Source organism: Rhinolophus hipposideros (genome assembly GCF_964194185.1).
Source record: "Rhinolophus hipposideros genome assembly, chromosome: X".
NCBI classification, from domain to species: Eukaryota; Metazoa; Chordata; class Mammalia; order Chiroptera; family Rhinolophidae; genus Rhinolophus; species Rhinolophus hipposideros.
This window is the reverse complement of record NC_138046.1, coordinates 65,459,926-65,484,165: the sequence shown is the minus strand read 5'-3', so window position 1 is coordinate 65,484,165 and position 24,240 is coordinate 65,459,926. Positions and strand designations below refer to the sequence as shown.

Below are 24,240 nucleotides of genomic sequence, written 5' to 3'. Positions count from 1 at the left end.
CAGATAGAATGGGTCTTCCCATTTTATTTATGTCTCCAAAGCCTTGCTGGGAATTTGGTAGGGGTTGCATTAAACTTTTTGATCAATTTGGAGAGATAGATCTACTATATTGAGTCTTGTAATCCATGAAAATTGTATGCTTCTCCTTTTGATTTATTTCATCACTAGTTTATATTTTTAAGCATACAGATGTTGTATGTGTTTAATTATTTCATTATCTTTAAAAAAAATTATGATTGATATATTATTTTTAATTTTAGTTTATACATGCACATTTTTGATATGTAGAAATGCAATCGATTTTTGTGTGTTCATCTTGCTACATTCAATTCTGGGAGTTTATTTCTTTTTCCCCCTTGGGATTTTTCTAGGAAGACAATCATGTGATCTACAAATAAAGGTTGTTTTATTTCTTCCTTTCCAATCTATATTCACTTAATATTTTTTCTTGTCTTATTGCAGGGCTAGAACTTCCAGTGCTATTGAGTAAGAGTGCTGAGAGTGGACATCTTTACCTTGTTCCCAGTTGTAGGGAAATAGCATTCAGTCTTTCCCAATTAAATATGATGTTAGGTACTTCTTTTTTTTGTAGGTACTTTTTATCTTGTGGAGATAGTATCCTCATAATCTACTGTGGGTTTTTATCATGAGCGGTTATTGATTTTTTTTCCAAATGCTTTTTATCTGCATCAGTTGAGATAGGATCATATGATATTCCTCCTTAGTCTGTTTATATGGTGGATTACGTTGTTTCTCCAATGTTGAACAAGTCCTGCATACCTGAAATGCTCTTTGTCATGGTGTATATTTTTATACACTGTTGAATTTGATTTGCTAATATTCTGTTCAGGATTTTTGTTTTTGCATCCGTGAGAGATATTGGTCAGTAGTTTTCTTTTTTCATACCACCTTTGTCTAATGTTGGTATCAGGGTAATAATAGCCTTATAAATGAATTGGGAAGCATTCCTACTCTTCATTTCCTTGGAATATAACTGGGATTGATTCTTCTTTAAATGTTTCGCAGAATGCTCTAACATTCTAATCATACCACTATAGTTTTTAACTAGCAGAGTTTTCTTTCCTCCTTCACTTGACTCATTGTAATATATCACTCATTTCAAGAAATGTACCTATATTAAATTCTGTTTATTTTAGCCATGACCTTAGCTATAGAAAACAATGGGACTGTCCTGATCTTTTAATGTTGATATGCTGCAACTTGGAAGCATGTCTTTGTGATGAACAAAAAATCAGAGTGTTAACTCACCTATGGACAGCATGCCATTAAGATAAAAGTTTTGGAGATTATTAGGCAGGGCTGACAGAAATTCACTTTCTGCCCTTCCTAGGAGTAAAAGGAAACAAATAAGGTTGCCGTAACAGTGAAGAAAACATAAAATGTCTTGGAGCCCCCAAGAGAAAATTTGACCTTCATTTGAAATTCAACCAGATTTTGTTAGAGCATTTCTAATGGTTTATTTTTGATCTGGCTTATTGTTATCAAACGTTGTTCCTGTAGCCCATTTTTAAGTTTTACTATCTACCTGTATAGTACTAGTTATAAAATATTTTGCGTTCTGTTGTTCTTTGCATGCAATTATTAATTCTAGCTAGGTGATGAATCTGAATAAAGGGTGGAAATTACAATTGCCTTAGTCATTTAATAATGTGGCTCCATGGCTCAATTGAGACTTTAGACATATATCTAAAGGAATTATACCGAAATTTCTATTAATCACTGCATCCTTAGTGCTGACAAGGTCTCTTTCTAACAATAGATCTAATCATTTCAAGATGAGCCACAATTAGAATGAATATGATAAAGAGCTCATCATCTGGGCCAAGATTTTGATCCCATGAGCCCAAGATAGAAACCTCTGTTTCACTACTGGTTTAACATTAAGGGCCATGCATTAAGTCATGTGGCTCTGGAGATTTATAAATGTTTAAGGCCCTTAATAAACTTAGCTTTTTACTTTTGGACCATATTCACTAGCTGAATAAAATGTTTGATTTTTTTTTTTTAAACTGGGACTTTATTTTATGTTTCAGGCAAACTAGATCAGTATTGTACAGTTTTCTATAATTCATTTTCATGAGCTAGTGATTCACTTGGAACCCCAAAGCAAAAATTTTCCCTCTCACAGTCTTTTACTAACACTCAAGGCACTTTCATATATGTCATCAATTAATCATCTTTAAGTAATGTTTAGTAACTGACTTGATCAATGGATTATAAGATTCTTCCTTGTTTATCATAGTGTTCTCAAAATTTCACACAGTTGATGGTTAAAATAATAATGATAATAATAATCACAGTAATAGTATTTGTTGGCAGCTTACTACGTATATGGCAGTGTAAGTGCTTGGTTGTATTACCTCAGGTAAGCCCTCACAGACAGCCTGTCATATAGCTGCTATTTTTAACATGGGTGTTTTACAGATATAAAGACTCAAGCACAAAATAGAGTAGGTGAACAACTTGCTCACGGTTACACAGTTAATAAGTTGTGGAGCTGAGTTTGAGCTACGCAGTACTTCCAGAGCCCTTAATCTTATGTACTATGCCTGTCACATAGTAGATGCTCAATAAATATTTGTTGACTGATAAAATTCCATACTTGAAGCTTCCAAGAATTACAACTCTCTCATTCTTCTAAAAATACTAACAATAAATAACCAATAATAAAAATAAAAGTAGGGGAAGAGCATTATCACTTTGCAAAGGGCTTAAATGTCTATTACATTGTTTTGTACACCTGAAGCTAATAAAAAAAAATTAAAAAATATATAAAATGAAAGTGTCCTGAATACAGAGCTCTGTTGAGAATTAACTCAGCCAGAGACATAAATGGAACTCTCTGCTGCTTTACATCGAACTGGATGCTGAAAATAAAAATGTCAATGAGGTAAACTGGGGGAAAAAAACTGAAATCTACATGATGAATTCACAAAGCAGTAAAAAATGCACAAGCCTGATATATTTTAGATAGTTTAGAAGCTAAATACTGGGAAGGTGCTTGAGGCGGATAAGCCTCTAGGGGAATGAAACACCTTTTTAAATAAAGTACAGACCCTGTCTTATGCAGTTTTAATGCACATCTTTGATAATTCAAGACTTCATGGATCACTCAGGTGGAGTGTTTTTATTTCTGTATAATAAAAATCTGGCAGCATCCTAGATTTGGGAGTTGAGATGTGGTAAATATTAAGCTGTGCCTTCAATTAATGTTCTCTTTATATCTATCTCTACTAAAGCTCTAACTAATGATTAGAAATTATGCTCTGGGAGGTGAAATTATATAAGGATACCTCTATTCATGAGGAAAGTACTGCCAAACAGTTTTGATGCCACAAGTGCTGGAGGTATTGTATGTTCTTCTTTTTCTCCCTCTTTTTCTGTTTTGCAGACATGTGTTTTTATTTCACTTGGGTAAAGGCCTGACAGTGGAATTGCTGGATTATAGGAATTGCTAAGGATATTTAATTGATGAGTAACTGCCAAGTAGTTACGCGAAGTAGTTGTGCCATTTTACACTCTAATCAGCAGTGATGGGTATGAGTTGCTCTTGTCCTTGCCAGTATTTGATATCCTTAATTTGTTTTTATTTTAATTTATTGGGGTGACAATAGTTAGTAAAATTACATTGATTTCAGGTGTACAATTCTGTATTACATAATCTATAAATGCCATTGTGTGTTCACCACCCAGAGTTAGTTCTCCATCCATCACCATATATTTGAAACCACTTACCCTCAATTCCCACCCCCAACGACCTTACCTTCTGGTAACCACTAAATTATTGTCTGCATCTATGAGTTTTTGTTTCTCATTTGTTTGTCTTGTTCTTTTGTTGTTCTTGGTTTGTATACCAGATGTCAGTGAAATCATATGGTTCTCTGCTTTTTCTGTCTGACTTATTTCACTTAGCGTTATACTCTCAAGATCCATCCACGTTCTCACAAATGTTTCTATGTCATCTTTTCTTACTGCCAAATAATATTCCATTGTGTATATACACCACAACTTCTTTATCCATTCATCTATCGAAGGACATTTTGGTTGTTTCCATGTCTTGGCCACCTTAAACAAAGCTACAATGAACATTGGAGCACAGGTGTCTTTATGTATAAATGTTTTCAGATTTTTGGGTAGATACCCAGGAGAGGGATTGCTGGGTCATATGGTAATTCTATTCTTAATTTTTTGAGGAACCTCCACACTGCCTTCCATAACGGCTGCACCAGTCTGCATTCCCACCAACAGTGTATGAGGGTTTCTTTTTCTCCACAGCCTCTCCAACACTTGTTACTATTTGTCTTGTGGATGATAGCCATTCTGACTGGGGTGAGGTGATAACTCATTGTGATTTTTATTTGCATTTCTCTGATGATTAGTGATGTTGAGCATTTAATTTTCATATGTCTATTTGCCATTTGTATGTCCTCTTTGAAGAAATGTCTCTTCAGGTCCTCTGCCCATTTTTCAATTGGGTTGTTTGTTTCTTTTGTTGTTGAGTTTCATGAGTTCTTTGTATATTTTCGATATTAGCCCCTTATCAGATGCACTCTGCAAAAATCTTCTCCCATTCAGTTGGTTGACTCTTTATTTTGTCGGTGGTTTCTTTTGCTGTGCAGAAGCTTTTAAGTTTCATATAGACCCATTTGTTTATTTTAGCTTTTACTTCCATTGCCTTTGGAGTCAAATTCATAAAATGCTCTTTGAACCCAAGGTCCATAAGTTTAGTACCTATGTTTTCTTCGATGCAGTTTACTGTGTCAGGTCTTATGCTTAAGTCTTTGATCCATTTTGAATTAATTTTGGTACATGGTGACAGATAGCAGTCCAGTTTCATTCTTCTGCACGTGGCTATCCAATTCTCCCAGCACCATTTCTTGAAGAGGCTGTCTTTGCTCCATTGTATGTTTTTAGCATCTTTGTTATGAGATTAGCTGAGGGCTTGTCATATATGGCCTTTGTTATGTTAAGGTATTTTCCTTCTATACCTATTTTATTAAATGTTTTAATCATAAATGTATGCTGTATCTTGTCAAAGGCTTTTTCTGCATCAATTGATAGAATCATATGATTTTTGTCCTTTATTTTGTTTATGTGATGTATCACATTGATGGATTTGCGGATGTTGAACCGTCCTTGTGCCCCGGGGCTGAACCCCACTTGTTCGTGATGAATAATCTTTTTAATGCATTGCTGTATTCGTTTTGCTAGAATTTTGTTTAGGATTTCTGCATCTGTATTCATCAGAGATATTGGTCTGTAGTTTCTTTTTTTGTGTTGTTTTTACCAGGTTTTGGTATCAGGGTAATGTTGGCCTCATAAAATGAGTTAGGGAGTACTGTCTCTTCTTCACTCTTTCGGAAGAGTTTGAGCAGGATTGGTATTGGATCCTCTTTGAATGTTTGGTAGAATTTACTAGTGAAGCCATCAGGTCCCTGGCTTTTGCTTTTGGAAAGGTTTTGGATGACTGATTCAAGTTCGTGACTGGTGATAGATCTGTTTAGATTTTTCAGTTCTTCATGGTTCAGCCTTGGAAGGCTATAGGTTTCTAAGAACTTGTCCATTTCTTCTAAGTTACTGAATTTGGTGGCATGTAGTCCTTCATAGTATTCTTATATGATCCTTTGTATTTCTGTGGTGTCCGTGATAACTTCCCCTTTTCATTTCTGATTTTGTTAATTAGTGTCTTCTCTTTTTATCTTAGTGAGTCTAGCCAAGGGTTTTTCCATTTTGTTAATCTTTTCAAAGAACCAGCTTTTTGTCACATTAATTTTTTTCTATTGTCTTTTTGTTCTCTATTTCATTTAGTTCTGCTCTGGTTTTTGTTATTTCTTTTCTTCTGCTAATCTTGGGTTTTACTTGTTCTTCTTTTTCTAGTTCTTTAAGGTGTAACATGAAGTTATTTATTTGGGATTTTTCTTGTTTTTTGAGATAAGCCTGTAATCACATAAATTTCCCTCTTAAAACTGCTTTCGCTTCATCCCAAAAATTTTAGTAGGATGCATTTTCGTTGTCATTTTTTTCTATGTATCTTTTGATCTCTCCTCTAATTTACTCTTTTTCCCAGTTGTTCTTTAAAAGTATTATAAATGTATCTATAAAAGATTATAAAAGTATCTATAAAAGTTGTTCTTTAAAAGTTGTTTAATCTCCATGTATTTGTGGTTTTTCCTGCTTTCTGTTTGCAGTTGATATTCAGTTTCAAAGCCTTGTGATCAGAGAGTATGCTTAGTATGATTTCAATTTTCTTAAATTTGCTGAGGCTGATTTTATGTCCCAATATATGGTCTATCCTTCAGAATGTTCCATGTACACTAGAAAAAAAATGTACAGTCTGATGTTTATGATGCAGTGCCCATTTCATGTAACGTGCCATTTAGGGCTGCTATTTCCTTATTTATTTTCTGTTTGGATGATCTATCCATAGCTGTCAATGATGTATTTAAGTCCCCTGGTATAATTGTGTTTTGGTCACTTTCTCCCTTTAGTTCTGTTAGTAGTTGCTTGGTATATTTCCATGCTCCCTGATTGGGGGCATAAATATTGATGACTGTTATGTCTTCTTGTTGTATAGTCTCCTTTACCATTATGAAATGTCCATCTTTGTCTCTTGTTACCTTTTTCACCCTGAAGTCTGTTTCATCTGATATCAGTATGACTACACCTGATTTTCTCTGGGTACCATTTGCTTGGAGTGTCAATTTCCACCCTTTCACTTTGAGTCTATGCTTGTCCTTGTAGCTGAGATGTGTCTCTTGGAGACAGCATAAGGTTGGGTTTAGTTTTTTGATGCAGTCTGCTACTCTGTGCCTTTTTATTGGTGAGTCCAGTCCATTTACATTTAGGGTGACTATTGATACGTGAGAATTTCCTGTCGTTCTATGTTTAGGTTTCTGGTAAGGCAGTGTCTCCATTGTTTCTTGGCCTTTTGTTGTTGTCTATTATTTCTGTGTGGTGGTATTCTATGATGTTGCCCTCTATTTCTTCTTTCATTACAGTATATATTTCAGTTCTGGGTTTTTTTTGACTGGTACCCTTAAATTTATGTAAAAGACAGTTTGATATTTAGAGTATTCCATGTTCTTCAGCACGTTTACTTTCTCTATTTCCATATTCCAGTTCAGGCCTGTACTCTCCCCATTTTTATATTTTGGTTGCCACAAATTGTCCCTGTTGATAATGGTCGAATAGCTTCCTTTAGTATTTCTTGTAGTGCAGGTCGTGTATTAGAAAATTCCCTCAACTTCTGTCTTTCTGCAAACGTCTTTATTCCTCCTTTATATCTAAAGGATATCTTTGCTGGATATATTATTCTTGGCTCATAATTTATCTCTTTCAATAGTTTGAATATTTGCTTCCACTCCCTCCTGGCTTGTAGAGTTTCTGCTGAAAAATCTGGTGATAATCTAATGGGCTTTCCTTTGTAGGTTACCATCTTCTTTTCCCTGGCTGCCTTGAGGATTCTTTCTTTGTCATTGATTTTAGACAGCTTCAATACAATGTGCCTTGGAGAAAGCCTATTGGGATTGAGGTAATTAGGTGTTCTATTTGCTTCTTGGATTCGAGGATCCAGTTCTGTCCACATGTTTGGGAAGTTCTCACCAACAATTGGTTTGAATATATTCTGTGTTCCCTTCTCTCTTTCTCCTTTTTCTGGTATGCCCATTATTCTTATATTGCTCTTTCTGATGTAGTCTGAAAGTTCTTGCAGAGTTCTTTCATTTCTCTTAAGTCTCCAGTCTCTTTCTTCTTCCATCGGTTTAATTTCCAGGTTTCTATCTTCGATGTCACTGATTCTTTCCTACATCTGGTCAACTCTACTACCTAAACTGGTTATTTCATTCTTAATTTCTTCTATTGAGTTCTTAATCTCCAGAAAGTCTATATGGTTCTTTTTTAAGATTTCAATCTCTTTCGTAAAATGCTCATGTTGTTCTTTGATTGTGTTTCTGAATTCATTTGACTGCCTTTCTGTGTATTCTTGCATCTCATTGTGTGTTTTCAAAACTGCAATCTTGAATTCTCTGTCATTTGTGTCACATATTTCCATATCTTTAAGTTCCTTTTCTGGAGACTTTTCAGTCTGTTTCTGAGCTGTCTTGTTGCCTTGTTTATTAATGGCAATTACTGATTTATTATTTCTTTTCCTAGACATCTACAGGAGTGGCTCCTGCAACACGTTAATAGGAAGAGGTCTTTCTTTTGTTTTCCAATACTTGTTGGTAGAATGTTTCATTTTCTTTCCAACTGCAGCTTTTTCTTTTCTCTCACACTGTAGTGCTATGTTTTCTCTGCACTATTCCAGCTTCTCACACAATGGGGGATTCCCTGGGAGATGGGCTTCTCCTCTGTTAATAGTTCTTCTGGGTCACGGGGCGCAGTGTCCGTGTGGGTATGCTGAGAGATTTTGAAGTTCCAAAGCTCTTCCTGCACCAGATTCAGTGCCCGTATGTTTCAGCAGTTCTGTTTACTCCTGCAGGGATCCACCTACAGAGTTGGCACCAGGGGCAGGTGAGTTGTGAGAGGTGGCCCAAAGCTATGGCGGCGACCACCACCACAGCCAGTCCTGCTTTCACAGCTCGCTCCACTTTGTCAGAACTAGTTGGGCTGCGAATCTGTGTCTGCGGTCCACAGTTCTCAGAACAGCAAATATCCTGTCCTTTTGATCTGACACTGCTACTCTTCCGCTTCTAGTACCGTGCAAGTGGGGGTGGGGCGAGCTCTGGGAGGGTAGGGAGGGGGCAGCTAGTAAGTGCCTAAGGCTTCCGTTCTCTGCTCAGCAGTGAGGGCTTAAACCACCGTTTTCAGCCTTCTTCCCTCAGTCTTTGCTCCGAGGTCTGTGCCATGAGCATTGGGTTCAGCCGTGTTATATGCTGCCCCCTCAGCCCTGTGGGCCGTAAGCGGAGCCCTAGCAGGCCGAGCTCTTCCCTCTCCCGCAGCTGCAGTAGTTCCGGGATGCAGGGAGCTCGGAGCAGTGAGCTAGATCTGCGTCCTGAGCCCTCATGGCTCCATCTCCGCACTTCTCCTCTCCCTCCTCCCCCACTCACGTGATTCACCCACCTTTAGGTGAATTCAGTAGTGGGCCTCTTCGTCTTGACTGTCTGCTGTGCAGGGAGTCCTTAATGGAGTTATTGTTGTTCGATTAGTTGTAAATTCCAGGGGAGCTTTACAGAGGCTCACCTCGTGCTGCCATTTTGATGAAGACTCTTATTCTATGTTCTTCATTCTCTTATGAAGACTATAATCTCTATCAGGGCAAACAAGACTGTGTCTCTCTTGGCAATCATTGTATCCTTAATAAGTAGCCTGGTGAATTAATAAGTTAGAAATGATGTAGGGAAAAAAAATTCATTCTAAGCTGTATTTCCACAGTATTGTCACACTGGGCAGTTTTTCTTACCTTGAAGGGAAGCTAATTGCGAATCCTTGGTCTTTTCTCTACACATAAGGTGTTCTCTTTACATAGGATTCATTTGAATTAACCAGATGGAAACTGGGCAAAGAACTAAAATGGTTGAATTTTAAAAATTGATCAATTTTACAATTTACTAGTTTGCCTACATTACAGAAAACAAACAAATTGTAAGGACTCCAGATTATGGACCTGGCCATGTTACTTGTTTATGTAAAAAACACTGAATATTGGCTTATATTAAAGTAAATGCAAATGGCTGCATTGTAAAAACACAACTGAATGTTCTTACTGTAGCAGAGATAGTTATTAGTTAGGAAATGAAGTACTGTAGGGGATATATAATATTGATCTATTCAGAATTATTCATGCATATATGAAACATTATTCATCATCTAATTTATTTATTACTAGATATTGGGACACATAGGACATTAATTCCTAGCAGTATAAAATTTATTTATTTTTTTTTAAAGATTTTATTGGGGAAGGGGAATAGGGCTTTATTGGGGAACAGTGTGTACTTCCTGGAATTTTTTCCAAGTCAAGTTGTTGTCCTTTCGATCTTAGTTGTGGAGGGCGCAGATCAGTTCCCGGTCCAGTTGCCATTGTTAATTGCAGGGGGCGCAGCCCACCATCTCTTGGTGGGCAGAGTCGAACTGGCAACCTTTGTGGTTGAAAGGACGTGCTCCCACCGACTGAGCCGTCCGGGAGCTCAGTGGCAGCTCAGCTCAAGGTGTGGAGCCCACCATCCCTTGCGGGAGTTGAGGAATTGAACCAGCAACCTTGTGGTTGAGAGCCCACTGGCCCATGTTGGAATCGAATCAGCAGCCTTCAGAGTTAGAAGCACAGAACACCAACCGCCTGAGCCACCGAGCTGGCCTAAAATTTATTTTTGATGTATTTATATCTATGATATATAACAGGCCATGGTGAAATGAATATTTACTTCTTGATTAGAGTCTACACAATTTTGGCACATGGTATAAATCTCCGTACTTCAATTTCCACACATGCAAAATTAGGATAATTGTATTTACCACAATGAACTATTTTAATGATTAATTTAGATAATGCATATTACATACCTAAAAGAGTGTATGATTTACACACAGGACTCTTAAAATAGTAAATGTCAAAAATAGTTATGAGAGAAGAAAGTAGGGAGAGATAGGAAGAAAAGCATTTTATTTGACCTTCAAAATAATTTCTACATATAGAAGGAACATGAATTGTTACTGGTATCTTCATTTTGCGGATCAATAAACTGAGATCCAGAAGGATGAAGGGACTTGCTCAATGTCACACAATTCTTTTCTGCCTTGTGGCATGATAGCATTTTTTTTTTATCTTCCCATTGTAATACTTAACATATTATGTTATAACATTTAACATTAGCATATAACATTAAATATATATTAAATTATAGATTTCTACATCTGGCTTCCTTATTTAACTGTGAAATCCTTTAGAGCAAGGGACTAATCCCATTCATTTTTTTTATGACTTAGAAAATTTGTATATAGTACCAAATAGGCTTTTGTTAAACGATTCACACATGAATGAGTGATCTGGGACTAGAACCTATATCTGCTTATACAAAACTGGATATTCTTTCCATTGTACCATGCTTATTTATAATCATCCCGGTCCTCAAGGAACTTACATACTATATGGAATACAGTGATTTATGGTCAGTAATCTTTCAATGCATTTTGATTTGATAAATTATAAAATAGAGCAACCTAGCACATTCCTGAAATGGAAATATATCCCCTTGGCTAATTATGCCAGGGGAGCCAAACAGATGCATATACATTTTAAGAGATGTTATCTATGCATTACTTCTCGAAGTTGAATTGAATTACATAGTAATGTGTAGTATGATGTTCGCTCAAAAGATGGTGTTAACCAAATGAATGTTAGCGTCATTCATTGTATTACAATTTTAATACAGTTTTTTCCTTCCTTAAAATGTGTACAGACTTTTTTGGCACACTGTATTGTTAACTAGAAGTACTATAACAAATTACCACAAAATTTGGTTGCTTAAAATGACAGAAATTTATTTTCTCACAGTTCTGAAGGCTGGAATGCTGAACTTGAGGTGTCCTCAGTGCCACGCTCCCTCTGAAAGTTCTAGGGAAGAATCTTTTCTTACCTCTTACAGCTTCTGGTGGCACCTGGCAAACTTTGTCTTTTCTTAGCTTGTAGCTACATGACTCCAGTCTGTCTCTATCATCACATGGCCTTCCTTCTGTCTGTGTGTATCCTCTTCTTATAAGGACACCAGTCATTGGATTTAGGACACCCCTAGGTCCACGATGATTTAATCTCAACATCCTTAATTGCGTCTACAAAGATGTTATTTCCAAATAAGATCAAATTTTGAGTTTCAAGTGGACATGAATTTTTAGAGGATACTACACTGCCCACTAAAGTTATGCTTCATTTGAGTTTATGGTGTAAAGACAGGTTTAATGAAATTTCACAAATTAAAAATAATCAATTCAAGTGGGGAAAAAAAAATTAAGATCTTTGAGTTTCATTTTTCTTATGTGATTGGAAATAAAGTTGAGAATTCCACAAAAAATGCACTGAAAGTGGAAGTTTAATATAAAATTGCTCGAGGAATTTGAAATGGAGACTATCTCAGTAATCAACTAAAACTCAGGAAAACTATAGGAGAATCCCAGAAGACAATATTTTTCCCACCTGCGAAATAAACAAGGGACAACAATGGGTATCATATAATTATAATAACTGAATCTGATATAAACTAGGTAATATTAGATTAAAACTAATGTTTAGGGATAAATTAAAAGGAATCCAACTATATCCTAGGTTCAAGTCACTAACAAAAAGTTATATACTTAACTAGCATTAATATAGGATGACTACATCAGCATTTAACTTTCACTTGAGATCCATGTTAATAAACCAGTAAATGCTATTTAAAAATACTCTTGTCTATTCCTGAGTTTGATATAAAGACAGGCATCCAGGTAGCTTTTTAATTTTTATTTCTTATCACAGATCTAGTTTGTAATGCTTTCACTTAATAGAAAAAAATACAGGTATTCACAGACTTAAGCAGTCTGGTAGGTATTGCAATTTTGAAAAATTGTTTTCCTTATAGTAAATAAGAAAGATCATTTGTATTCTGATGTTTATTCTCATAATCACTTTATTACTTTATGCTCATTTTGCAAACATCTACAAGCTTTAATAGACACAATGTAACATTCTCAGTCAGATTTTTCACATTTACCAAGAATGACATGGTAAGATTATCTGTAATTTAAAGTGATACTGGAGACAATTACATTCATTTTTTTACCAGCACACAAACAAAGGTATTTTTATTCAAAATTCAAACACTTAAAAATGAAAAATTATTTCAACTGACAGGCAATATTTTCAGAAAGCAGATATGTTTGTCACATTGCTTTTGTTACTGTCATAGTTATAAGAATGTTTTAGGGCAAGTGTGAGGTTTTGAATAAGCTAGAAAGATTATGTGAGAATAAATGCAATTCTAACTTGGCCCTGGCTTCTGGTAAGAACCTGGGAATTTGGTATCATACATAATATCCTACTCCTAGGTCATTTTGAGACTATTTTGTTCTTCTTTATCTTTGTTAGATCCATTTTAGAATCAATCTTAAACAAAGCATTGCTTCCTTCCACCCCTTATTTAATTTGACTCTCCTGATACTTTATATAATCTCTGCGTGTTCCAATTCTAAGATTCAGGATCCATAAAATCTCATTTCAACTGAGTTTAATCCAGTACTCTTAACTCTTTTATGCCTTGTACAGCAAATGCAATGTCATTTTCTCATGCTATCCTATGTCTTCTTCCAACTGGTCTTTCTTTTAGAATTTAACAGTGATATACGGTAGTTTTGATTTTAATAAATAATTTGATAACTGCTTTTAGAAGTTCCATTCACTTTAGCACAAGGAATTTCCATATTTCAAATATGCATTTCAAATTATGGATAAATTCATATCATGAAACAGGTAACTTTTCAACCCTCTGAGAGGATGAGTTTGGCAATTTGTTCACTGATATCTTAGTATCACGAAATAGCGCTTTAAGTTCTTATTGTAGAATAGTTCATGCTACATAAATTTATTAATCTCATTAAACTACTTTTGGATACCAGTATATAGTTTTTCAAAACATATTTAGATGAGAACAGTTAATCTTTAATTCTAAAGTTAGAGAGTCAAAATAATCCACCTTGTTACCAAGGATGTGAAGAAAATTGGAACCCTTGTGAACTACTAGTGGGAATGTAAAATGGTGAAGCTGCTTTGAAAAACAGTCTGGCACTTATCAAATGATGAAACAGAATTACCCTGTCACCCAGCAGTTCCACTCCTAGGTATATACCCACAAGAAATGAAAACGTTATGTCTACACAAAAACTTGTGTATGAATATTTACAGTAGCATTATTCATAAGAGCCAATAGGTGTAAACAACAAAAATGTTCAAGTGATGAATGTTTAAATAAAAGTGGTATATCCATAAAATGGAACATTATTGAGCCATAAAAAGGAAAGGACTTACTGAAAAAACATGGTACAACACAGATGAACCTTGAAATCATTATAAGTGAAAGAATCCAGACACACAAGTCCACATATTATATGATTTCATTCATATGTCCAGAACAGGGAAATTTAAAGAGATAGAAAATAGATTAGGGATTGTTTAAAACTTAGGGGACATGGGAGGATAGGAAGCTATAGGGTATAGGATTTCTTTTAGAGGTAATGAAAATGTTCTAAAATTCACTGTGGTGATGATTTACAGATGTCTGTGAATATACTAAAAACGTTGACTTTATACTTTAGATTGATGAATTGTATGGTATATGAATTATATATCAATAACGTTAGCTAACACACACACACCATATATATTATATATATTGTTTTTCAAATACATCCTATTAAAAATGACAGCTACTCTTTGAAGCACTTAACATGTTCGTTTAACCCTTGTTTTAAATATTGTGAAGTAGGAACTCTTATTTCTCTATTCTACAGATGATGAAACAAGACAAAAGGACAAGAATAAAAATGCCTTGGGTCACATAAGTAGTAAGTGTTAGGGATAAGAGTTGAATCCAAGCTATATGGCTCCAGAATTTGTGCTTTTGACTAAGATTCATAATTAATTATTATGCTCTGGCTCTAATTATCTAGAATCACATAATTAAAGAATAGAGGGGCATCTTGCTTTGATTCAGCCTATAAGTATTTATTGTAGATCTACTTTGTACCAGATACTTCTTTAGGCCTTGAGAATATAGCAGTATTCTTGGCGAGAAATGGATTCTTGGTTTTAGCTCAGGAAAGAATTCAAGGATGCACTGCATAAACCAAGCAAGCAGTGGACTTATTAAAATAAAAGAGGATATAGTACACTCCCAAAATGGTGGCAGTGGGCAGGCCAGGAGAAAAGAAACTGCACTAAGGAACAAAGAATATTAGGAATTTATTACTTCTAAAATGAGGGCATGAAATATTCAAGCTTTAGGGGTGGTGTCACAGGTGTTTCCAGGCGGGTCCTCACTGACCACTCCTTTCCATCGGGAGGAGGGATTCTCTTGTCCTTATTTGGCCCTTGTTGGAGCTGTCATGGTGATATAAGTAGTGGGTATTTTCCTTGCCCACAATACTAATAATATTAGAATCCATTGAAATTAGTTAAAGTTCACCTTGAGGGCAAAATGATGTCCTGGGTCTGTTTTTGGCCACCAAAATCTAGTTCTGGCCAGTGTGGTAGCTGCACTTTTTCTTAACCATGATCTCATCTCTTCCCTCTTTTGTTTCCCTGTACTTCCTCTCCCTCTCTCCCCTCAGCCTATTCTTTCTGCCTATGGTAACAGTATTCCAAAATCCAAAATGGCATAATCAGTTCTCCTTCCATCACCATATATTTGATCCCTTTTACCCTCATCTACCACCCACCCTCTCCCCCCCATAAATAGATGATGTATTACAGAATTGTACACCTGAAACCTATGTAACTTTACTAACAATTGTCACCCCAATAAACTTAAATTAAAACACACACACACACACACACACACACACACATACACGCACACACACACAAAATGTCATAATGACTTTTGTCATGGAGCTTACATTCTAGAACATGCACTTTAGAATCCTGAAGAGTTAGATTTAAACCTCAAGTATGGTGACTAAGTAAGTTTCTTCATCTCTTTGATCCACATTTTCCTCTTTGTAAAATGGGAATAATAATTTTCTGGCGTCAAAGTGACTATGCCAGAAAATGACTATAAGAATTAAATGAAAGAATATTTGTAAAGCATTTATGAAAATTCTTTATACTCACTAAATGAAAGGTGATGGTAACTGTGTCATTAGGTGATTACTGCTGTGTCAACACTAAAATAATTTCATACCAGTTTAAAATTTAGAAAAAAAAAACACCATACAATGAAACAATAAAAGTATCTTGGTACATTCTCATGAATGTGGTCTTTTGAAATGCATTTTAGAAAGAAAATAGGTAGTAAACAGACATATTGAGAAGGCCATTTAGGCTTACCATTATTATTAGATTCCACAGTGTCTTTCCTTTAAAGCCAACAACACTCTAAGTTGATAACTGAACAGAGTTCTGAAATACATGTGTCAGTTGTTGACCTTAGACAAGAAATCAGCTAGCTATTGCTCCAAAAAGAAGGAGTATTCAGGAAAATGAGAGAACTGCAATCAGGAACTTGCGGCCATGGCAGCATGTGTGTAAGTTCTCTAGAACAAAGAAGAGGAAATTCTTCATAGAAGGGAAGAGGAAGTTAGGAGGGCTGTTATAAACAGAGTGCCTCCTGTAGCCTTTGGCTACAGGCCCTCCTGATTTCAGTCACGGTTGAGGTCTATTAATTTTTTACAGTCTACAAAAAAATAAACCAGGCCATGTAGTTATATGGAGATTTAAGCAAAGTAAAAATTAATTACATTTAAAGTTTTGATGTATTTTAAGTACAGCTTCAGGGGCAGGGGGGTTCATGATATAGTATTAGAAAATTGACTCCATAGGCTTGTACTTTGTTAGCGCATGCGCATGCACACACATACGCACACAAGGATAAATACCCTCCTTCCCAGTTTCATCCATCTATTAGACAAATATTTATATAGGATCTACTGTATGTTCACGGTGGTAAATATTTTCATTTTGACAATGCCAGTCTGAAAGGGGACCATCATTATACTGTCAGTGTCATATGGACAAGTGCTTTTTTGTTAAATCTTCACCACTACTGGACAGCTCAAGTTGATAGTGCACCTGATCCAGCTGACAAAAATTGAGTGATGGTTGGTGCTTTATTAAGTTAGAATTATAATCAGTTTTTAAAATAAATCAGTGCTCACCAAGTGCCTTGTCTTCTGTACACACATTCTGTTCTATTTCTTTCCTAATCAGCAGTCAGGGTAGTGATTTAGAATAAGCTCTAGCGTCTTGTCCTCCAGTGGGTTTCCTCCTCTTTCTTACCTGTATGTAGGTAGAGACGTGGCTTACTTGACTTCTAACTCTAGTTTTTCTCCCTTTACTCTCTTACCTGTATGTAGATTATTCATCTTAGTGATCAGAAATTCCTAATAGTTCTGGGCATGAGGACAGCTACTCTGTAGGCAGAGTAGCAATTCAGAGGAATACCCAACAGGAAGGCTGTGTGACGATAACAGTCATACTTTACACAGGTACGAAAAGGAAAAGAGAAGTGTTAAACCTGCAGATGGGGGAGAAAAAAAAAAGGAGTTAGGAATTCCCAGAGAGACTGCACACAAGCAATAATACTCTTTTGAACTAGAGACCTCTACTTGTATGGACCACACCCTTTGTACCTGGTGTGTTCTTCCTGAATGCACTGGCCCGAAACAGACACAGATACAAACATGTGGTTCCCACCTGTCATAGATATGGAGTACATAGATATTGAGGAATACCTAACTTATATGATCTTATTTCTTTCAACTCTACCAGCGCAACTATAGCATCAATGTATACATGAATACCTGTTCATTGTGGTGACTTATCTGCCACCATTTTCTACTGTGCTGACTAATGCTATGTGATATAGAAGAAGAGGACTGGCTAAAAATTTAGGATGTTCCCCTAGTTGGATTATACTCTTGACATTAACAAACTTTATTACTTCTCCTGTACACTATGTCTTGCCCCTCTTTTTCATCAGTGATATATTAAATCAGTTTGATCAATCTAGAAAATTAGATATACCAGGAGAAATGTGCATTTATTGGCAGTAAGAGCTGGAATTTATTCACACCATAAGATTCATAAGAATATATGAAACTACATGACAAAGAGATATCATGGAAAAATTGGAGCTCATGACATTCAGACTGGTTGTTTTTTCTCCTTCCCTCACTATATATAATTTATTTTGGACAATGATTTTATTGATTTAATGTTGGTCATTTTGGGACCAGTTTTTAAATAAGGGGATAAAAAACCATGTTTCTCCATTAAAATAGAAGTTGCTTTTCAGCGTGTTTTTTTCCCTTCCAGCATTGATTTTTTTTAAATGTTTCTATCATTAAATCTGACACCAATTTGCCAACTTACTCAGATCTTGCCAGTATATTTCAGTGCTTTCTTTTTATTCTGATGCTTTTTATTCTAACGCTTGCCTGGTTGTCATTCAACTAGGACCCACTCACGATGACAGATTGTGTTGTCTGTGTGGTATGGATAAATACAAAGGCTATTATTTTAATATTTCCCACTTGGTCTATTCTAAGCTTTTCTCAATAGAAATTTGAAATAAAGTGAAAAGTGCACAGCCCAGGTAGTGCTCTTAATTAAAATATATAATTTAGAAAAATCAACACCTGTTCTGGAGTTGTCTTGTTTCATTACAGTGATGAAGAGGGGCTCTCATGAAAATGTTGACTAGCCTTAAATATTAAGTCATTAATTTTTCAAAAATCCACTAATTTACCAAGGTATATGTGATTAACAATTACAGATCTTCAGTTTGCTCCATAAAGATTTTAATGCATTTTGAATTGCTCACTAATGAATAGTAAACATCTAATTAAAATCTGCTGTGTCCTTGAAAGTAAATTCTAATGGAGCAAAAACAAAACAGAACGAAAAATCCATTGTGGTTCTGCAAAGGAAAGACTGGTGTTTTCTTTAATGTTATATTTTCAGATGTGGATATGGTTTTGTGAGTCTTTTTTTTTTTTTAATGTCCAAGAGGTTGTTTTTGTTGGAAAGTTGACATTTTAAACCTGTTATTGAAGAATTATTATTCGTAATAAAGAGAGATGTAAATCCCGACTATTTAAAGACATGAAGATCTGAGGACACTTTCTTGCAAGAGATTCCTCAAGGGATTATCCTCAGGCTGTGCCTTTACAGACAGATTTCTAACACTGAACCATTGGTGGCTGAATGTGATCACATATAAAGACAATATGAATATCTTAGGCTAAAAATAAATACCCAAATGTAAGGGAACAAAGCACTGTTTGATTTTCTTGGATAATAGAATTGTGCCCAGGTCTGGATACTTGCCTTGATGTCAAGATTGGAAACTCAAGTTATATTAAAATGACAGGTTAAAAACTATACCCTCTTGGTCTGAGAGTATGCTATTGGATAGAAAATACAGAGCACCCATCCTCTTTCTGCATTAATTGTATGTCTTACGTATTTAACCTTATTTCAAAATTAACCCTACCTCCACCCCAGTTTTCTGTGATTCGTTGTATTCAAGAAGGCTTTCAAAGAAACTTTTGCATAGCTGTACTGATAACAGAGAAATGAGATAAAATTGGGGGAGAAAGTGCTTTTGGAGCATCATTAGCTTGAAATGTAGACATTTGATCCATTTATCATGTGGTGTATTCATCCTCTACAAAAGAGAATGAATCTAAAGGACAAATGGCTACATGTTTCTGGAGTCTTAAAAATTAATTTAACCTGTCTCCTGAGGTTGGATGGGGGAGGAAAAAAAAGTCTGTAAATAAAAATGAACAATATGACTTCACCAGGATGACTTCCAAAAGAATTTAGTTGAACAGAATTGAATTAAGGTGATCCTAGGAACCACCAAAATTGACATTTAGAGATAGTATCCATTGCTGTATAGACATTTGTTATGTTTATTCCTAATTCATGAATTTCCAACCAGCCTCGTTTTTCTTTAAGAAACGTGTTCATGCTTGAGATAAAGGCCCATTCCTTTAAAAATGGATGGAAAATAAGTGATGTGTTGAGAAAATATCTAATTGGAAGTGTTACCGGAGAGTGGGCTGTTCTCAGCGCAGTGTCCAGGTTCTTGACATCTCGAGCAAAGAAATGAACAAGACACAGACATAAAGTGGTAGAATAGTTTATTAGAAGAGATAGTACACTCCAAAGAAATGGGAGTGAACCCCAGCAGCAGAGAATGGCTCAAGGGCCCAAGGTGGCATTATTAGGAGCAAAAGAGGGGCTCAAAGGCAAAAAGGCCCAGGGGCTCAAGGTGGAGCAAAGGAAGAGGCTCAAAAGGCAAAAAGGCCAAAAGAGCCAAGGGCCCGGGCTCAAAAAAAGGCCTGATTGGCTGGGACTGGGAATTTTTACCCCTTTTTCTCTAGAATGGGCTGTTCCTTTCTGGGCATGGCACCATTTGATTGATACCTGTGATTTACAAGAAACTATTACCTCATCTTTTTAGATGATGCATGTTCCTTCCCAGAATTCAGTCTGTTATAATGATATTAATGAACTTCCAGGCATATGTATGATATTATAATAATGGTATAATGAGGCCCAGGTGAAATGAAGGTCCTTGTGGCCTTAACTTCGCAGGTGTGAGTGACTGGTTTAATCTAGTTGGCTATTTTGTACCCATTTGTTCCTCATAGGGGTAGATAACTACAATGAAAAGGGGAAGTTTTGGGCGGAAAGGGGAGGTCTTTTGGGCAGTTGAATACTATGGGCTATGTAGGAATGCAGAGATCCAGTGCCTGTCTCTAACTGCCTGCCTTGTTTTCCCCTTGAGAGACGTGATCCCCAGAAAATCTCTATGGGAAGTTGAGGCACAGAAGGTTATTCTTCTGTATCTGCTTACTACTGTACATGGGAGTCGAGCTGTCCCTATCTATTGGGGGATTCATGGAACTCTTGCCCTATCTGATCTCAGATGAGAGGAAGGGGTCTCCAGATCTGCCTAGAAGACCTTGTTGGCTTCCTTGATTGTGACTGGCAATATCGCTGGGGTATCCTCTGTGTCCCCAAAGCCCCTGAATGAGGAAAAATAGATTTTAATTAATAAGTCTCTTGGCTCTATAGAGCCTGTGGCCATTCAACCAGTCATTTCTGTGGCTTCAGTTGTCCAGGAGCTGGGCCCAAGATGGGTTGGAAAGAACATTAGGCTTCCATGATTACAATCAACAAGTATACTGGCCTGGGGGATCTGGAATGGCTTGGGGGATGTTGGGAAGTCACAGGCTTTTAAGTAGCTATCTGAAGCAGGGTGGAGAAACATTCTGTGATTCAGGCTAGGAGCAATCTTTAGTCTAAGATTCAGAAACTGATTAGAAGAGTAATCAAAGCCTGGGGCTAAGGAGCTAAGAAACTAGAGAAAAGAAGACTTAAAATTTCTATAGTGAGGGGCCTCCCATCAGAAGGATGCCTTTTTTTGGCCAATACCTATGTGGACTAAGCTTATAACTTAATTTTTTTAATGCTGATCAAAGTTTTTTTTATATGGCACTTCATATTGTTGCATGAGATTTACAATGTTGATATATCCCTTTACTGAAACCACTGAAGAATGCAGCAGATAAAAACAGTTTCAGTAGAACAAAATTGTGTACTATTGTACTGGGAATATTGACATGCTTTGTATTTTTTTTTAAATGTACTTGCAGTAACAAATTGGAGCTGATTTTTGTTTTTGTTTTTGTTTTGTTTTCCTTTGCCTCCATTTTATCCTATATCAGCGGAAATCCGAGGGGAAAAAGTCAGGAAAGGTAAGATTGTAAATTTCAAAGAAAATTGATTTCAAAATATATTGTGCTGTTTTTTTCTTAAATTTCTGAAGGTGCAATAGTTACTCCATGGAGTTAAAACCATACGTATTTAAGATGACATATGTTGTGGTTCTCCCTTACAAGAGCTTCAAGCTGAGAAGTTTCCACATTTTGTATCACTTACACAGTCCTAGAAGAAGCAATTTTCAAGTCTTATTTTATTCTATTTTTCACCAACACTTTCTTTTCCCACTGTGCCAAAGCAACATACTGCTGACAGCATTACTTTGTGAATGTTCTGGTAATCCAGTTATTTTTTGATAAATTTTAGCAATAAAACGGACCGTTTTGATATCAGTTCACTATTTAGCAGTGACAGCAAAAGTTAGTGAATATGAAGCATGATGATGTCTGATAGGGTCACAGGGAAAAATACTATAACTGAACTAAACATTGGTTAATCAGCACATTGATATTCTCTGAGAAAGTAGGCTTAAGAATGTCATCTTTCAGTGTGAAACTTTCCAATTCAGCTCGCATATAAATGAACAGTCTGCTTTTCTGGAAAAATTTGGTTTTCTACTATTAAAAACATATTTCTCTACACATATTGTTTACTTTTGATTATCTCATTAGTTAAACTGCACCACCACTAAAAATAAAGTTTTTCAGCTGTTCACTGACATTTATTTCCTAGAATTTATGCCTTGGTTTTCTCACCGTGTTTTGGGGTTGAAAGAAATGAATTTTCTTTTAAGATTGTGATGGACGATATTTTGGAAATTAAATTCAGTAAGCCCAAATGCTGTCCATATCAGAAAACAAAGTGTTATTATAACTGTATGCTAGGTTAAATGTGAGTATAATCTTTAAAATGAATTATCCTATTCTAGTTTGAGGGACCGAATTTTGCGTTTGAAGAACTTGCCAAAGGGTGGTCTAACTACGGCAGAAGTGACCTGTTAGCCCTGCATATCTTTTTCAAGTGTGATAATCACCTATCAATGGAGCATGACTAGAATGTCCAAATGAATTTTTATTACCATTTGAAAGATAAACTAAAATAACAACATTAGAGTTTTCAATCAATATACCTGTCTGAGAGTTTTCAAATTCCTGTCTGAACTATCTTGTGTGGGTTTAGAGTGATGACTTTTGAGCACCAGCTCCATCCAGAAGGCAAACGATCATAGAATAGTTTTCCAATTAAAAGAAGGGAGGCAAGGGTAGTAAAATGCCAGTAGCTGCATAAAGTGGAAGAGGGAGAAAAAGAGAGAGAGGAAGAAAACCTTTATAGACTGTATGTGTTATACCATTCTCAACTACCTGGCAAATTTAGAAATGGACCCGTTGCTCAGTTATTTCAAAGTGGGAATTTTGAAGAGCAAAAATATTGGCCGATTTTATCTAGTGTACCGTAGTTATTCTGTAAATAGGAAAATGTTTCAAAAAATAAAGGCTGCGTATACAGCACACTGAGGTGAACTCATTTTCTTGTTCAGAAAACACCTGGGTCATGAAATTTTAACATAAAACATGTCAATAGTAGATATTAAAATAGTAATATCATAACATAAGGAACAATAGAAAATGTGGTTCTTTGTGAAGGACAGTTTTTTTGTTTTTTTTTTCAAATAAAAGCAAATCTGAATTTAAGGAGAGACATTATTCAGAAGGAGAAGGCTCTGATCTCAGAAATCTGCAAGGGTCTTAAAATCTAACAGCAAAAGGCGGTTCTTTTTCAGGGTAAGGAGGGGCAAGTAGAGATAAGCAGAATCATTTAAGAAGAAATTGCTCAGATAAGATAAATGATCAGTGGGATCCACTAGGAAAAGTATCTTTTTGTGGTCTGCTGATTCCCAGGAGACCCTGCTAAGGGTATGCAGTCTACTTTTTCAGTGCTTGCTCATTGCTTGGGGCAAGAAGAACTCAATGGCCTGTAGGAAGGACAGATACCTGATTTAAGTTTGGTCAAGACAAAGCAAAGGGTAAGAATGGTAGAATTGTGAACATTTGTTCATTTTCGCTACTACCTTTCTATACCAAAGTAAGCACAATAAAACTAACTTACTTATATTGTGCTTACTCTGTTCCAATCACTGTGTGTGTATATACATATATGTATGTGAATGTATACACATACACATATATATACAGTATACATGTGTATGTATATTTGTGTATACACACACACACACACACACACACACACACACACACAGTGCCAAAAACATGTATTCACATTTTAAGAAAGGAAAAAACGGTATTAAAATTGTAATACTCAATATATACCGATAACAAAAGATGAATACAAGTCACGTGTACACTTTTTTTGGCACCCCCCCATGTACATATTTAGTTCTAACAATAATCCTAAAATCCCCTTTACAGATGGGGAAACCATAGCACACAGAGCCTGAGTGACTTGCCTAAGGTTACAGAGCTCATAAGTAGAAGTGCCATGGTTTGAACCCAGCCAATCTGTCCAGAATACCTCTTTTTAAAAAAAGAAAAGAAAAAACTTGAAATTATAAAACAAATGCTTTTTATTTCAAAACAATTGATTTATTGTATTTTAGTAGTTACATTGAATATGCTTAATGTTATAAGATATTTATAGAAGAATAAGTTTTTCAAAAAAAATTATTTCTGTCATCTGTGGTGATGCTACTACAGACCCATCGTTAAGCAGTTTTCACTAGTCTGTACGCATTCTACACTTAGTCTTATATAATAAGGTTAACATGTACCATAGAGATTAGG

At 35.8% G+C, this 24,240-nt stretch overlaps 1 protein-coding gene across 7 annotated transcripts in view; it reads left to right on the top strand.

Annotated features, from left to right (window-relative positions):
* The window catches only part of PCDH11X (protocadherin 11 X-linked), an 824,011-nt gene that overhangs the window by 416,010 nt on the left and 383,761 nt on the right, over nt 1–24,240 (top strand). For 5 of the 7 annotated variants that reach the window (XM_081043929.1, XM_081043926.1, XM_081043925.1 and 2 more), the window contains one exon: nt 21,448–21,477. The exons of the other annotated variants lie outside the window; for them this stretch is intronic. In XM_081043929.1, coding sequence (XP_080900055.1) covers nt 21,448–21,477 — 30 coding nt within the window. The remainder of the gene's footprint in view (nt 1–21,447; nt 21,478–24,240) is intronic. 7 annotated transcript variants of the gene reach the window in all.